Raw genomic sequence first — 15,156 nt, forward strand, 5'->3', positions numbered from 1 at the left:
ACATTAGAAGGCAAGAAGCGGTCTGGGAGTGTCGAGGCGTTTTACCAGGACCTTGCCGGGAGGGAAAGCAAGGCCGGGTAACGGGAAAAGGTGGGCAGGCGGCTGAGGCTGCGAGCGCAGCGCGAGGGGGGAGGGGAGGCGCGCGCGCGCGCGCCTTGGGCTGGCCCCGCCCCCCGGAGGCGGGCTCTGCGCGCTGATTGGCCCGCGCCGGCCTCGCTCCGGGTTGGTGGGAGGTATCCGAGTCCGCAGTGCCGCGGTAGAGTGACCTGCGAGCAACCGTCTGAGGCCTGGGGCGTCTGGGGAAGGCTGCCCGCCGGCCCGGCCCCCGCTCACCAGCCTCGGTTTTCCTCAGGTACTCTCCGCTCGCGCCCCGGCTTCGGTCCTCTCCGGCAACTCTCCAGTTTGGGTTGTGCCTGGTTCCTCCGTCCCTTCTCGCCCCCAACGACGCCGCCCTCCGTGTGTGAGGCAGCGGCGGCGTCTTGGCCCCTTCCGCACACACTTCCGCCGGAGAGTTCCCCGCCTCAGGTGCCGGCTCAGGGCCGCGGGGCGGGGGACGGCGGCGAAGTAGAAAGAGGGAGGCGGGGCGCCCCGCTTGGCCGGGTTTGTCGGGCTTCGCCGGCACAGTGCTTTTTGGCTCAGCTGGTCGTGCTCACTAGTGGGCGGGGGAGGGGAGGGGACAAAGGGGTGTTGGGGGGAGATGCGTCCCCGAGTGCTAGCCGTGCCCTCTCCTCAGCGGGCGCTCCCCTCCTCGGGAAGGAAGGCCCTTAGGAAAGAGCTCGTGCCTTCCCGCAGCCCGCCCGCCCGCCTGCCTTTACCCTGCTGGGTGCCGGATAGTGGTATTTTGAGTTCGTCCTGCCTCTTCTCGCGTCCCATTAAACACATCTTTTTTTCGCAGGAGCATCTGCACCAGAATCCTGAGACCTGAGCTGCTGTATCTCGGTGCTATGCCCTTGGCCCATTTATCAAAATTTACAAATGTCCCTTTCTTACATTTCCAGTACGACTGGAGGCCAACTAGCTTCTATTAAAAAAAAAAAAATCAAAAAACTTTAGAAGTAATTTAACATTTAAAGACTGATAAACCCATGCTATGTTAAAATTGAGATCCTGTCTCTTTACAAATTTTATTCTTTATCATGAGCACATTAAAAAAAATACCTATGGTCTCTGTTACCAATAAAATTTTAACATTTAAATTACATGTATTAGTTGAGGTGAAATTTGGTTATCTGTCATATTGGGACTCCTCTTTCTTTCGAAGACACCCTTCCTGTAAAAAAGATACAATAGTAGTGCTGCCATGTATTGAGATTTTGCTAAGCATTCAGCACTGTGCATTATCCATATAGTTCCTTTCCTCACTAAGCCTACAAAATATGTATTATTAACAATGCCTAGTAAGTAACTTTAATTGAATACTATGTACCAGGTCTAAAAAAAAATAGCTGCTTTTATTATCTCAATATCATAAGTGAGAAAATGGAGGCTCCCAGAAGTTAAATAGCCTAAGACCCAATCGCTAGTGAGAATCAGGTCTTAATCCAGGTCTATTCTCCAGTATTTTAACGTATATTCTCAAGTGGCTCTGTCCCTCTGCCTTCTGTCGTGCTGAAAAATCCTGTCTTAAAAGAAAAAAAAAAAAAAATTCTTGGGAATTCTCCTGCGGTCCAGTGGTTAGGACTAGGCGCTTTCACTGCCAGGGCCCGTATTGGATCCCTGGTCGGGGATGTAGGATCAGCAAGCCGCGCGGCCGGCCAAACTTAAAAAAAAATAATAATAATCTCATTTGACTATTGTCATTCTTGTAGTATGTCTAAATGAAGAGCAAAAATAGAAGTTACCTCAAGTTGGAATTTGACCAAAATGTTGCATTGATAGCTTCTCTCCTTAAGCTCCTTCTCCATAACTCTCCTGCCAGTGTTTGGTTATTAATCTCAGTGAATCTCTATTTGAGGAATTTCCTCCTCTTTCTGTTTTCTCAAGTTTTATATGAAGCAGAATAGTGTAAAACATTTATTTTTTTGATTGATAGAAAATTTGCATTCTATTTCATGATATATCCAAGGTTGTTTTAACAAAGCAACACTTTTAAGTTACTTAACATAAGTAACTTAACTTATTTTAAGTTACTTAACATTAAGTAACATTAAGTAAAACTGACATCCTGGGAGATATGCCACAGCTATTCTATATTCTAGAGCATCTGTCCCCCACTCCCCCAAGCATACCCCCACACCACAATGTGAGAAGCCTGACTATTTAGTTTTTTCCATCTAGATTTGTAAGGTTGCTCTTTCTTTGGGGGGGAAAAAAAAGATGCAGATGAGACCTCCAGCTGTCTCCCAGATGAGGTGGGCAGGAAGTAGCAAAACGTTCTTAACACAAGTCTCAAGGCTCAATTTATCACCCATTCCTCTTTCTATGGAGTTTGTAGCACTCCCCCACCGTCAGCTCCATAATTGCCTTCGATTTGCTTGGACCTTTGGATCTAGGAAGAAAGATGAGAGGAGAAGAGGGAAGCAAAATAGAGGGAGGAGAAGCAATTATAGAATTAATTTAATATAATTTACTCTGCCTAGTTCTTCATAATCTAGCCCTGTACTGTCTAATATGGTAGCCACTAGCCATATGTGGCTGTTGAGCAGTTGAAATGTGGCTGGTGCAACTGAAGAATTGAATTTCTACTTTAATTTAAAATTAAATACTGAAGGAGTGTAAAATATTTTTCCCTTATATACCACATCATTGTTTTGGTAAGACTACATTTCACTTTAACTGTTGGAAATTTAGCATCCAAAATTGAGATATACTGTAAGTGTAAACACCAGATTTCAGTAAACACCAGGTTTCAAAGACTTAGTATGAAAAAAAGAATGTAAAGTATCTCATTAGTTTTTATATTGATTACATGTTAAAATGATATTTTGGATATACTAGGTTACATAAAATACATTCCTAAAATTAAATTCACTTATTTGTACTTTTAAAATGTGGCTTTAGAAATATAAAGTGACTCACATTATATTGGACAGTGCTGATCTAGCCCCACTATATCGAATCTTATTTTCCATTCCTTCCTTCAGCAGGGAAGTTTCTGAGGGTCAGGAAGGAGAATCTGTACCTGACTCCTTGAACATCAAGGGAGGCATGGCTGCCTGGGTCACTGTGAGTTATGGATTCAGAGGTTCTCATTAGGGTCTTAGAGTAGTTTCCTGCTTTGGCTATTCATAACTACATTTCCTATTACCCTATAAGTACTTTGACCATAAAAGTATGCTAAGTAGTAATCACGTGAACTAATTACCACCAAACATGGTAGTGATTATGCATATTGTTACATATTGATGGATTAACTTTGTTTCAATTTTTATTAGTCTATAACATAACAGTTTACATTCATTCATACTGGTAATTGACCACTCAAATAGCATAGTCATACACTCACAACTTTAGAAATTAAAGTGACCCTACCAAATGTAAAATAGATAGCTAGTGGGAAGCAGCCACATAGCACAGGGAGATCAGCTGGGTGCTTTGTGACCACCTAGAGGGGTGGGATAGGGAAGGTGGGAGGGAGATGCGAGAGGGAGGAGATATGGGGATATATGTATATGTATAGCTGATTCACTTTGTTATAAAGGAGAAACTAACACACCACTGTAAAGCAATTATACTCCAATAAAGATGGTAAAAAAAAAAGATACTAAAGTGACCAATTTATGAGAATCCCTCAATGCACTTTATACCATGCATTTCTTTGCTAGAATTGTATTTAACTTTAAAGTAAATAACAATCAATGCTTGTTGAGTCAGTGAGTTTTATAACATATCAAGGAATTAACCAGTTAGAAAATATGTTTTTTTGTGTGTGAGATTGCTTTGTAATATAATAATTGATGTTGTTAATAATTTAGTTCTGGAAGTAGTTTGCCTTATTGTATAAAAAATTTGAGCTGACATAATAATATGATAAAATTGTCAATACAAGCAGAATAAAAATTATCAGGAAAAAAGAATACCACAAATAGATTATACACTCAGCATAGTTTCTATAATTAACTTTAAAATTTGCTTTTGTGTTCCCTAGTAGTCAAAGCAAAATAGTATGCAGGATCTTATTATTTGGGAAGAGAAGGCATATCAGTTACCCAAAGGAAGCATAGCTTTTCTTGGCACTAAATTCTAAAAGCAGTTTCTCATGTGAGTCATTGTCATAACTAACATTTTAGTAGCAAGTTCAGTAACATTTCCTATGACTGCATCTGATAGTGTCATCCAATCTGTTGTTTTTATATAGAAGTGAACAAGAGTGTGATAAATAACTGTGTGTTTTATTTTTACAGGAATTGTGGGAAACCAAAATGAGGCATAATCAGCTATGTTGTGAGACACCACCTACTGTCACTGTACATGTAAAATCAGGGTCAAATAGATCACATCAGCCTAAAAAACCCATTAACCTGAAGCGTCCTATTTTTAAAGATAGTTGGCCAGCATCTGAAAAAAATGCACATAATAGCAACAAGTCTAAATGCCCCAAAGGACCCTGTCTAGTTATACAGCGTCAGGAAATGACTGCTTTCTTTAAATTATTTGGTAGGTTTAAAATATTGTAATAGGGGTAATTATAGAGTACTTAAAAATGAGAATATAAGATCTATTTTATCACTTTCATAATAATCAGAGGATACTGTTATTTTCTATGTCATTTTCTATCTCCAACCAAATTTGCTTTTTTTTTCCTTAGTCCTTTTTTTTTTTCCCCTCAATGCTGGATTTTTGTTTGTTTTGATTACTTTTAGAGTAGAAATTCATCATCTAGCTTTTAGACTACTTAAATTCAAGTGTCAAATGTAAATTCTGGGCAGTTCAAGGTCATAGCATGAGTTTTGTTTGACCTAAAGTATAAATACTACATAAAGTCTCAGGTGAGCCAACTGACCCAGTGTCACTGGGCCTGAGGGGTTTCCCAGGACTTTCAGTGCTGAAATTGAGCAAACTGGCAAGGTTAGTCAACCTAGAGAAGTTTCAGTATTATATCTGGGGAATATTATTAAAAATTAACTATGCTTTATCATCATGCTCATATAATGAAACTGAGTTTGAATTTGTTCAGATCATGAAACAGTGCTACTTTGCTAATAAGCTTCTTAAACATAGCCAAAAAGAAACTTCTTTATAGTACTTCTGCTGGCCAAGAAAGAGGATTGGTTTTTGTTTTTTGAGGTAAGGCAGTAAGGTAGACGGAATAAAGGGTTGGATAGATGGATTCTGGTAAGTATCTGCGGGACTGAATCAAATCAAGTAGCTATCACAGTCTGGTAGATCCAGGTAACAGCCTTCCTTGCTTATAGAGGAAAGCATATACATAAAGGAGGAGAGAGTTGGGGACAAGAGTGTTTGCGCTGCTGAGAGGACAGAAATCTTTAAAAAAAAAAAAAAAGGGCAAGCTGGTTAAGATTTAAAGAAAAGCAAAATAAGATAATAGAAGACAAAATGTAAGTAATACAGGTAGAAAATGTTGAACTATAAAGATGTTCCTTGTCAGGATCTAGAATGCTGTTAATAAAAGTTTCCTTCTCTCTTTATTAAGAGTAGAGCGAAGTTATTACCCACAAACTTTATTATTATTCGTAACTGAATGTGAGAAATAAGAGAAAATACATGGCTCTACCATTTTAGGTAATTTAAGAAATAGAAATGGAATTAACAAGGCAGAAATTATTCTCAAAAAAGCAGTACTTGGAACTTTCCATTTATTTGACTACATTGATGATATTTCTAGGATATAACAAGAAGTTATGCTTATTTAACTTAAAATGCAGGGGGAAATGGAAAAAAGTAGCTCTTTCTCAAATTATATTCTGACAGCTACCCATATATTTTGGGATTATATATTTTAGCCTTCTAAAATTGAAATGAGTGTTTCTGACCTATTTTTTGGATGTTATTCTTTTTTTTAACAGTACGTTTGTTTGTTGATCTTTTTGTCATACTCAGTTTTTTCCAAACTTAAATGTTACTTATAAATAACTAATGAATTATGAATCTCCTTTACATAGATATTTTCATGTGTATTTGGATAATAGATAATTGGACAGAGATAAGTAGGAAGAGAGAAAACCCCAAACTAAAAATACCCTGTACCTAAAAGGAGAAAGTAGTTTAAAAAAAAGTAAAACATATTTAGAAAACAGTATTCATTGAGTCATTATATCTTAAAGACTTATCTTTTATCAGATTCCATTTCCACCTGTTAAAGATTGATTTTGGAAAACAACAAAGGCTCATCTAGAGCTACCCAAGACATATTTCTAAAAGAGCTATAGAAATATTCAATAAATCAAACACTTCTATCATTCCTCCTCCAGTCTGGGCTATATATTAAGGCAAATCAGATGGGAAGCCAAAGAATAAAGCAGTAGCTTTTTGTACAGCGCTTGCAATGGCAAACACACTAAAGAACTGAAAACTACACCGTGGACAACCCTGGTCCTGCCATTTTGTTTGATTTCTAAGCATCATTTATCATCTCCTTTTGTAAAAATTAATTCTTCAAAAGGAAACCTGTTTTCAAAAGACAAGTCATAGCTATCTTTTGTTGTAGATGACGATTTAATTCAAGATTTCTTGTGGATGGACTGCTGCTGTAAAATTGCAGACAAGGTAAATTTGTTAACAGTATAATCATTAACCAGCATTATTATGTTACTAGGCTATCAGGACTTTAATGAACCTTATTAGGATTTTCTATCTTATTAATTAAGGTTAGGAAAAGAACTAGCCTACATTGCTCCTTCAAAGTGGAATCCATTATCATACAACATAGATTCATTCTATCTATACTTGAGGCATTGTAAAATATTATTGATTAAATGACCTTAAACTCATATCTGTTTGATTTAAAACAAGAATCAATATAGACTTAATATGTTTTTTGTTTGGGTGGTTGGGGGGTTTTTTGTTTTGTTTTGCTTTTTTTTTAAAATTGAAGTTTAGTTGATGTATAATATATCAGTTACAGGTGTACAATATAATAATTCACAATTTTTAAAGATTATACTCCATTTATAGTTATAAAATATTGGCTATATTAGGCTTAATATGTTTTGATCAGAATTATTACTTTTTATCAGGTAATAATATCTGAGATTCATTCCATTAGGGCAGTCTGTTACACATTTTAATATTTTGTAGTTAATTTAGATAAAACAAATCCCAATAATCTTGTAGAGTAAAATTAGTTTATCATGTTCATTATTTAGGAATCTGTTTCATAAAAGAACATCATGATGCTGACTTATATACCAGGGATTGTGATGTTTCTATACTATTTAGTAAGTTTAGCTGATCAGTTAGAATTTCAGCTTTATAAATGTCATCTTAGACCAGTCAGTCATATCAGAAAATTCAGCATGACTTCCTATCACATTTAAAATAACATGCTATGGGACTGCCCTGGTGGCACAGTGGTTAAGAATCCGCTGCCAATGCAGGAGACATGGGTTTGATCCCTGGTCCGGGAAGATCCCACATGCTGCGGAGCATCTGGGCCCATGTGCCACAACTGCTGGGCCTGCGCTCTGGAGCCCGCGAGACACAACTACTGAGCCCGCGTGCTGCAACTGTTGAGGCCTGCAGGCCTGGAGCTCGTGCTCTGCAACGGGAGGGGCCGCTGCAGTGAGAGGCCCGCGCACCACAACGAGGAGTAGCCCCCCCACGCCGCAACTAGAGAAAGCCAGCACGCAGCAACGAAGACCCAACGCAGCCAAAAATAAATAAATAAATAAATAAATAATGTGCCAGCCAACAGAAAAGGGAATGAACAGAAGACTAGCTCATGATTAAATACCCACTAATTTCATATTGATGTGAACTCTTATTTTAAGCTTAAGATAACAAAAATAAAATCAGAGGGTTTTTTTTTTTTTTTTTCCCCTCCCGGTACGCGGGCCTCTCCGCTGCTGTGGCCTCTCCCGTTGCGGAGCACAGGCTCCGGACGCGCAGGCGCAGCGGCCATGGCTCACGGGCCCAGCCGCTCCGCGGCATGTGGGATCTTCCCAGACCGGGGCACGAACCCGCGTCCGCTGCATCGGCAGGCGGACTCCCAACCACTGCGCCACCAGGGAAGCCCAGAGGGTTTTTTTAATTTTGAAAATTTTTAGAAAATTTCAAACATACAACTTATAGTAGAGAGAATAGAACAAAGACCCTCCGTGTGCCTGTCATCCAGCTAAAACAATGATAAACTCATGGCCATTCTTGTTTCTTCTAATCTCTCTCCCCAAACGTGGATTATTTGGAAGCAAATCACAGACATCCTAACATTTTATCCATAAATATTTAAAGATGTACTTCTAAAAGGTGAGATCTTTTAAAACATAATCAGAGTCACTGATGCTTTTAAAAATTGACAGTAATGCCTTAATGTAAAATATCCAGTTCATGTGGAGTTCTAAAGTTTTAAATTTTACAATTTTAAGCACCTTACAGTAATTAAAGTTGTTGGACAGCAGGGGGCAGTGCCTCTAAAGTAACTAACCAGGAGTACTGTATCTTAACACTCAATATATCAAGAGTCCTCTACTGAAAGTTACCTTGAAAACTTGGAATCACCTTTGTGGACAAACCTGTGAAGGTAGCATGAATTAGGCATTTTATGAGAGGGAGTCTATTATCAATATATCAGTATCATAACTTGTTTTTAACTTGAACAGGCAGAACCTGGCATGGGTCCTAATAGCAGGCTAGACATATGTCTTCCTAATAGTACCTTTAAAACACTTTTATTCCAACGAAAATAGAGCCATGTTGTTCTAATTTCTGGTTAGAAGTTATTTTTCAAAAATTATTTTAAAATGTGAGTATGGATGTCTGCAACTAACTCAAAGGGTTGAGGGGAAAAATTTTTGCGTATACACATACATCAAGCCAGTGTGGCAACAGAAAAACAATTGGTGAATCTAGGTGAAGGATGTATGGTTATTCACTTGATTATTATTTCAGCTTCTCTATAGGTTTGAATAGATGGCAATAATAAAATTTAGAGGTTAAAATTATAATTACAAAATTATAATTTAATCATAAATGATCCAGAACTATTTCTCACTGTTCGTATGGATTAAAGAAAGCCAAAAAATAAGGACTCGAATAAATAGCTAATTCTATAATAAGGATAAATAATGCTTTACTTTAGCTTATAAACATAACTATTTTTAAAGCAGTTTTACTACGAAAGCAAAACAATATTAACTTTTAACTTTTTTCCCTATAGTATCTTTTGGCTATGACCTTTGTTTATTTCAAGAGAGCTAAATTTACTATAAATGAGCATACCAGGATAAATTTCTTTATTGCTCTGTAAGTATGCTTTCTACTAAGTGATTTTTGTGCTAGTTATTTATAATATATACGATACCTTATTTAAAATAGAGGCTGTTTAAAACCTGATGTATATCTTTGAATAGGCCTTCCTGTTTAAAAGCTATATTTTTTTTACTTTAATAGGGTATTCTTATGTTCTTTTCACTGGTATTATCCTGCCATATGCCTAACATTTATTATTCAATATTCCACTTGAGTTTGTATTGTACCTTTCACATTTCCATAATTTATATAGTGTTCCACATAAATTATCCCAAATTTTCCTCTTTTGGACTTAGAGATTTTTTAAAAGCCAGAATATTCTCTTTGAAATTTAATGTATAGTAAAAATTATTATCATTATTGCCCTTTTACACTGAACAACTTGTGGAAAATGCTCTAGACATCTCAATATCAAAACCTTTTCTACCTAGTACCTGGATATAATGCTGCAGTTTGGAATATATGAATATAATTTTATGTACCTAACTAGGGAACTACATATAAAAATATTTAAGTTGAATACCACAACAACCGTTAGCACTGAAGAATTTATTTAAAGTCTGTTTAATTCAGAATCAAAGAGTGATTCAAGAAATAGGACTAGAAGAAATTATCTCTGCATGTTTTCAGCAGACACATTTCCCCATGCATAGGGAAAAATGAACTCAATATAAAATTTGAGTTGATGATTGCTAAACTGGGGGAATATAATAGTATTAGCTAATATTGAGTATCATGTGCAAGGTACCACAAAAATGTTTTCTATAAACTCATCTAATCTTCCCTATAAGATACATTTTAAAATTATCTCCATTTTACAGATGGGGAAATTGAAACTGAGGAAGATTAAGTACTTTCCAAGGTCACAAAAGTTAGTAATCAGCAAACTCAGGTGTGACTTGCCAATGGCCAAATTCAGCCATTTAACACTAAGCTGCTGTTTACATGTCTCTTAGTATTATATCTGTATGTTGATGCAATATCTATTTTATAGTTTTTTTCTCACCTGAAAATTGAAAACAAACCAAAAGAAACTTTATTTAAATCTTACCAGATGCCCCAAATTGGATGTGACAAGTTTTGTAAAGTTATTACCAGCAAAGCACTGTGTCAGCTTACACTGTGTAGCAGCATGTCAGGTTGCGTTGCATGTTGTATTATAAGCTCCATATGAAAAGTAACATGAATTATAATTTACATTTTTATATCTAATCATTCTTTTGATACAACCTCACTCAATAGTTCTTATTAAATATTTTCTCAGCCACAGTTCTAACTCAACTCCTTTTCCTTTCTATATATTCTTATAACACTCTGAACTTCTATTATCATTTTCCTATATTCTCTTTCAGTTATGTATTTATTTCATACTTGATTGCCTTTTCTCCTTGACTGTAGACTCCTTAAGGGCAAGGAATTTGTATCTTACTTTTTTTGCATACTTCAGTGGCTGACATAGGAGGTTCTTAATTCTTTATTTGAATAAGCATAATTAACCTTATGCAAAAGAAATGGACTCTGCTCCAAGAAAAATCTATTTCAAATTAGAAGACAACTTACATGTGTAAGAGACAGATATTTCACTACCTTGAGCCTGAAAAATTGTTAATGTAGAATAGAATCATAATGTGGTCCTGATACTGGAGTACCATAGTCCATTATAGATTTTTCATAATCCGCAAGCATGAAAGGGGGCAGCCTCCAGCTCTACATACAGTTTACTAAGAACTCTCAGGGATACTAAAGTGAGAAATTACTTTATGTAATTTCACAAAGGACATGATTTGACTCATATAACTGAATGGGTTTAACAATGAGGTACTTTATAATAAGGTAATATATATATATAATGTAATATAATAAGGTAATATTAAAATAGTTATTTTAAGGGAGGATAAAAATATGTAGGTACTCATTTTATATTAATGTAACTAAATATGAATATGCACATGGTTAAAAATATATGTATAGGAGGGTATACAATTAAAAGTCAGTCTTCCTCATATCTCAAGACCTTGACCTCCCTCCTCAAGGACAGTTAACAGTTTCATATGTATGTGTCTAGATGTCTAGAAATAATTTTCTGTATATGAACCAGTATGTATATTACATGAATAGAGATGTACTACACACTTCTGTGCCTTTAAAATTTTTTTAATGTGAAATATTTACAAAAGAGTGTATGGAATGTATACATATGTGTGTGTAAAAGAACAGAAGCAAAACAAATACTCATGTACCCATGACTCAAGAACAGAACATTGCCAGAATCTTAGAAACTCACAGCACACAGTTTCCCAATTAGAGCCCCCTCCCTTCCACAAGTAATCATTTTCTTACTTTTCTTTATTCTATGTATATACCTCTAAATAATATATTATTTGGTTATTCCTATTTGGGGGCTGTATAATAAAATAATTATACACCATAATTACCATTATCATTCTTCTGTAACTTTCTTCTTTTGCTTTATAATATTATTTTGAGATTCATTTCTATTGATACATGTAGCTATAGTTCATTTCATTTTCACTGCAGAATAATATTCTATTGTTTCTTATATATTTGCATTTTTTCCTACCATCTTGTTGTGTATTTTGTGTATGTCCCATTTTTTTCTTTCTTCTTTCCCCTCCATTTTTATCTTCTTTTTGATTGAGATTTTAATATTTTTACTTTTGACACCTTTTTTTCTCTACATGTTTGGAAATCTTACATTCTATATCTATACTTTTAGCAATTGCCCTAGTTATTTTTAATTACAAGACCCTTAAGCATTTTAACTCTAATCACTCTTCCCAACTTCTCTTCTCTTGTTTTGCAATTCTATTAGTTCTACCTGATGCCTTCCAAAAGGTTAGACATTATTATTGTTGTTTTATAAATTCAACATTTGTTTAGATTTACCCATATATCTATATATCTTTGATTACTATTCCTTCTTGCATCTCAGACCTTCCACTTGGGATCATTTGCCTTCCTTTCTGATTGCTTTTAAGACCCCCTTTTCTTGGGTGTTTGTCTGTTAATTTCAGTATCTTCACACTTCAGGGACTGTTTCTGTTCATGGTGCCTTGTTCCCTTGTATGTTTTGTAATTTTTTTTATTGTGAGTCACCTGTTTTTCTTAGTCATTTATGGAGCTTGCATTGTTTCCAGTGGGAAATCTGCTCCATCCTTATCTCTGTTCCTGCGTTATCTAACATGTCTTATATTTTTTCTCTGACTGCTTTTAAGATGTTCTCTTTATTACTGGTCCTAAGTAATTAATTATGATATGCCTTAGTATAATTTTCTTCATGTTTTGTGCTTTGGAGTTCACTGAGCTTCTTTGTGGGTTTATAGTTTTCATCAAATTTTGAAAATTTTCAGTCATTATTTCTTCAAATGTTTTTTCTGTCCACCCACCACCCTTTAGGGATTCCAATTTCACCTTTATTAGGCTGCTTAAAGTTGTCTCACAGCTTATTGATGCTCTCTTCATTATTTTTGTTTCCTTTTCTCTGTGTGTTTCATTTTAGATAGTTTATATTGCTATGTCTTCAATGCACAAATCTTTTCCTCTGCAAAATTGAATCTGCTGTTAACCCCACTCAATGTATTTTTCATTGTACACATACTTTTCATCTCTAGACGTATACTTTCAAATGTGTCTAATCTTTTTGAACATCTGGAATAATTATAACTTTTAATATCCTTGTCTGTTACTTCTATCATGTGAGTCAGTTTTGATTGACTGATGATTTTTCTTATCTGTCCGGTTTTCCTGCTTTTATGCATGCCTGATTCCCCCCTCAGGTATTTGAGTGTAGGGGGAGACCGTAGGAATAGAGGGAACACAGTGACTATCATTCACCCAGGGCTGGAAATAGGGCCTGTTCCCACCAGCCAGACTGAAAAAACTTATAATTCACACTGAGTAATTCAGTACTGAGTACAGTACTCAGGAACGTCTTGCCTTAGTGGGGAGTAATTAGCCCCAGACTGAACATTGCTCCAGATCCACCCAACAAATCATGAAAGCAAGACTTGAAAGGATCAGACTGTTTCCATATAACTGCATCCCAGAGCAAAGCTCAAGATTGATAGGAATATTAAAGTATCCATAACTCAACAAGGTAAAATTCACTGTATCTCTATTTTTGATCTATCTTTCTTTAATCATGCATAAGGTTGAACATCTTTTATGTGTTTATAAACAAGTTGGTGTGTGTGTGTGTGTGTGTGTGTGTGTGTGTGTGTGTGTGTGAGACCTGTCTGTTCCTGTCCTTTACCCATTTCTTTTTTGAGTTGTTGGTCTTCTTTGCTAGGTATCTGGCTAATACAGTTGAAGAAGATGAAGAAGAATCCAAATATGAAATTTTTCCATGGGCTTTAGGGAAAAACTGGAGAAAATTATTCCCTGATTTCTTAAAGTTAAGGGACAAACTCTGGGATAGAATTGACTATAGGGCTATTGTAAGCCGGCGATGCTGTGAGGAGGTAAGATTTTTACATGCATTATATATGTAATCTCTGTCTTCTCTTTGTGTAGTTTTCCTTGTCTTTTAATGTGCTTCTAATGTTTCACTTTTTTTTGTATATGAAGGGTAAACCATTAACCTTGATGATTACCATGAGTACAACTTTTATATTACAATGTTGATGTTTTAATCTTATACCACAATAATTAAAAATTGTCATTTCTGTTTTTCAGAACAGCCTACTTCTGTAGAAAGTATTTTTATTTTAGAGTGTTTCTTTTCTCTAAAAGATCACCAGTATATTGGGAAAGAATAGCGTGCACATTCCAAAATACGTCATGGTAATAACATTGGAGCTGGATAATAATTTCCATTAAATAATTTCTGTTAAAGTATCAAAATTTCAAGTTCCCAAGGTTAAATGTGAACTACATGGTATAAAATAAGTTTAAAAACTATACCTCTTTTCACATAGCATACATAAAGTTTCCTTGATGCCAGATTTTATTAATATAAAGCAGAAAGACACTAAAAATTAAAAGATTAGTTATTTTATCTAATGTTCTGGTTTTCAGTAAAGAAAGTTAATGTTTCAAACTAAAAAAATTTGGAATAGAAAATTAAATGGAAGGCAATAATCACTATAAGGCAGTACTAGTTCAGAGAAGTTTGGTAAATGTGGGCTAGATAATGCTGTAATTAAATGAAGTCATATGGGACTTCCCTGGTGGCACAGTGGTTAAGAATCCGCCTGCCAATGCAGGGGACATAGGTTCAATACCTGGTCCGGGAAGATCCCACATGCTGTGGAACAACTAAGCCCATGCGCCGCAACTACTGAGCCTGCACTCTAGAGCAGGGGTCGCCAACCCCCGGTTCCGGTCCACGGCCTGTTAGGAACTGAGCCACACAGCAGGAAGTGAGCAGTGAGCGAGTGAGCGAAGGTTTGTCTGCCACTCCCCATCGCTCGCATTACCACCTGAACCATCCACCACCACCAGTGGAAAAATCATCTTCCATGAAAACAGTGCCTAGTGCCAAAAACGTTGGGGACCTCTGCTGTAGAGCCCACGAGCCACAACTACTGAGCCCACATGCTACAACTACTGAAGTCTGTGCGCTCTAGGGCCCGTGTAGCCACAACTACCGAGCCTGCATGCTGCAGCTATTGAAGCCTGCGCGCCTAGAGCCCGTGCTCTGCAACAAGAGAAGCCACCACAATGAGAAGCCCGTGCACCGCAGTGAAGAGTAGTCCCCACTCGCTGCAACTAGAGAAAGCCCGCGTGCAGCAACGAAGACCCAACGCAGCCAAAAAAAAAAAAAACAAA

The 15,156-nt window shown here is 36.7% G+C and overlaps 1 protein-coding gene across 2 annotated transcripts in view; it reads left to right on the top strand.

Annotated features, from left to right (window-relative positions):
• SPDYA (speedy/RINGO cell cycle regulator family member A) overlaps window positions 1-15,156 on the top strand; it is a 36,023-nt gene continuing 20,867 nt past the window's right edge. Inside the window, exons 1-6 of one of the 2 annotated variants that reach the window (XM_028496652.2) lie at window positions 1-352; window positions 896-939; window positions 4,344-4,596; window positions 6,608-6,666; window positions 9,275-9,360; window positions 13,676-13,847. In XM_028496652.2, the coding sequence (XP_028352453.1) occupies window positions 4,362-4,596; window positions 6,608-6,666; window positions 9,275-9,360; window positions 13,676-13,847 (552 nt within the window). In that variant the 5' untranslated portion in view covers window positions 1-352; window positions 896-939; window positions 4,344-4,361. Of the gene's footprint in view, window positions 353-895; window positions 940-2,483; window positions 3,166-4,343; window positions 4,597-6,607; window positions 6,667-9,274; window positions 9,361-13,675; window positions 13,848-15,156 lie in introns of those variants that run through there. The other variant, XM_007101407.4, reaches the window with a different exon arrangement.

The sequence above is a fragment of the Physeter macrocephalus genome, chromosome 12 (assembly GCF_002837175.3).
Source record: "Physeter macrocephalus isolate SW-GA chromosome 12, ASM283717v5, whole genome shotgun sequence".
Classification (NCBI taxonomy): domain Eukaryota; kingdom Metazoa; phylum Chordata; class Mammalia; order Artiodactyla; family Physeteridae; genus Physeter; species Physeter macrocephalus.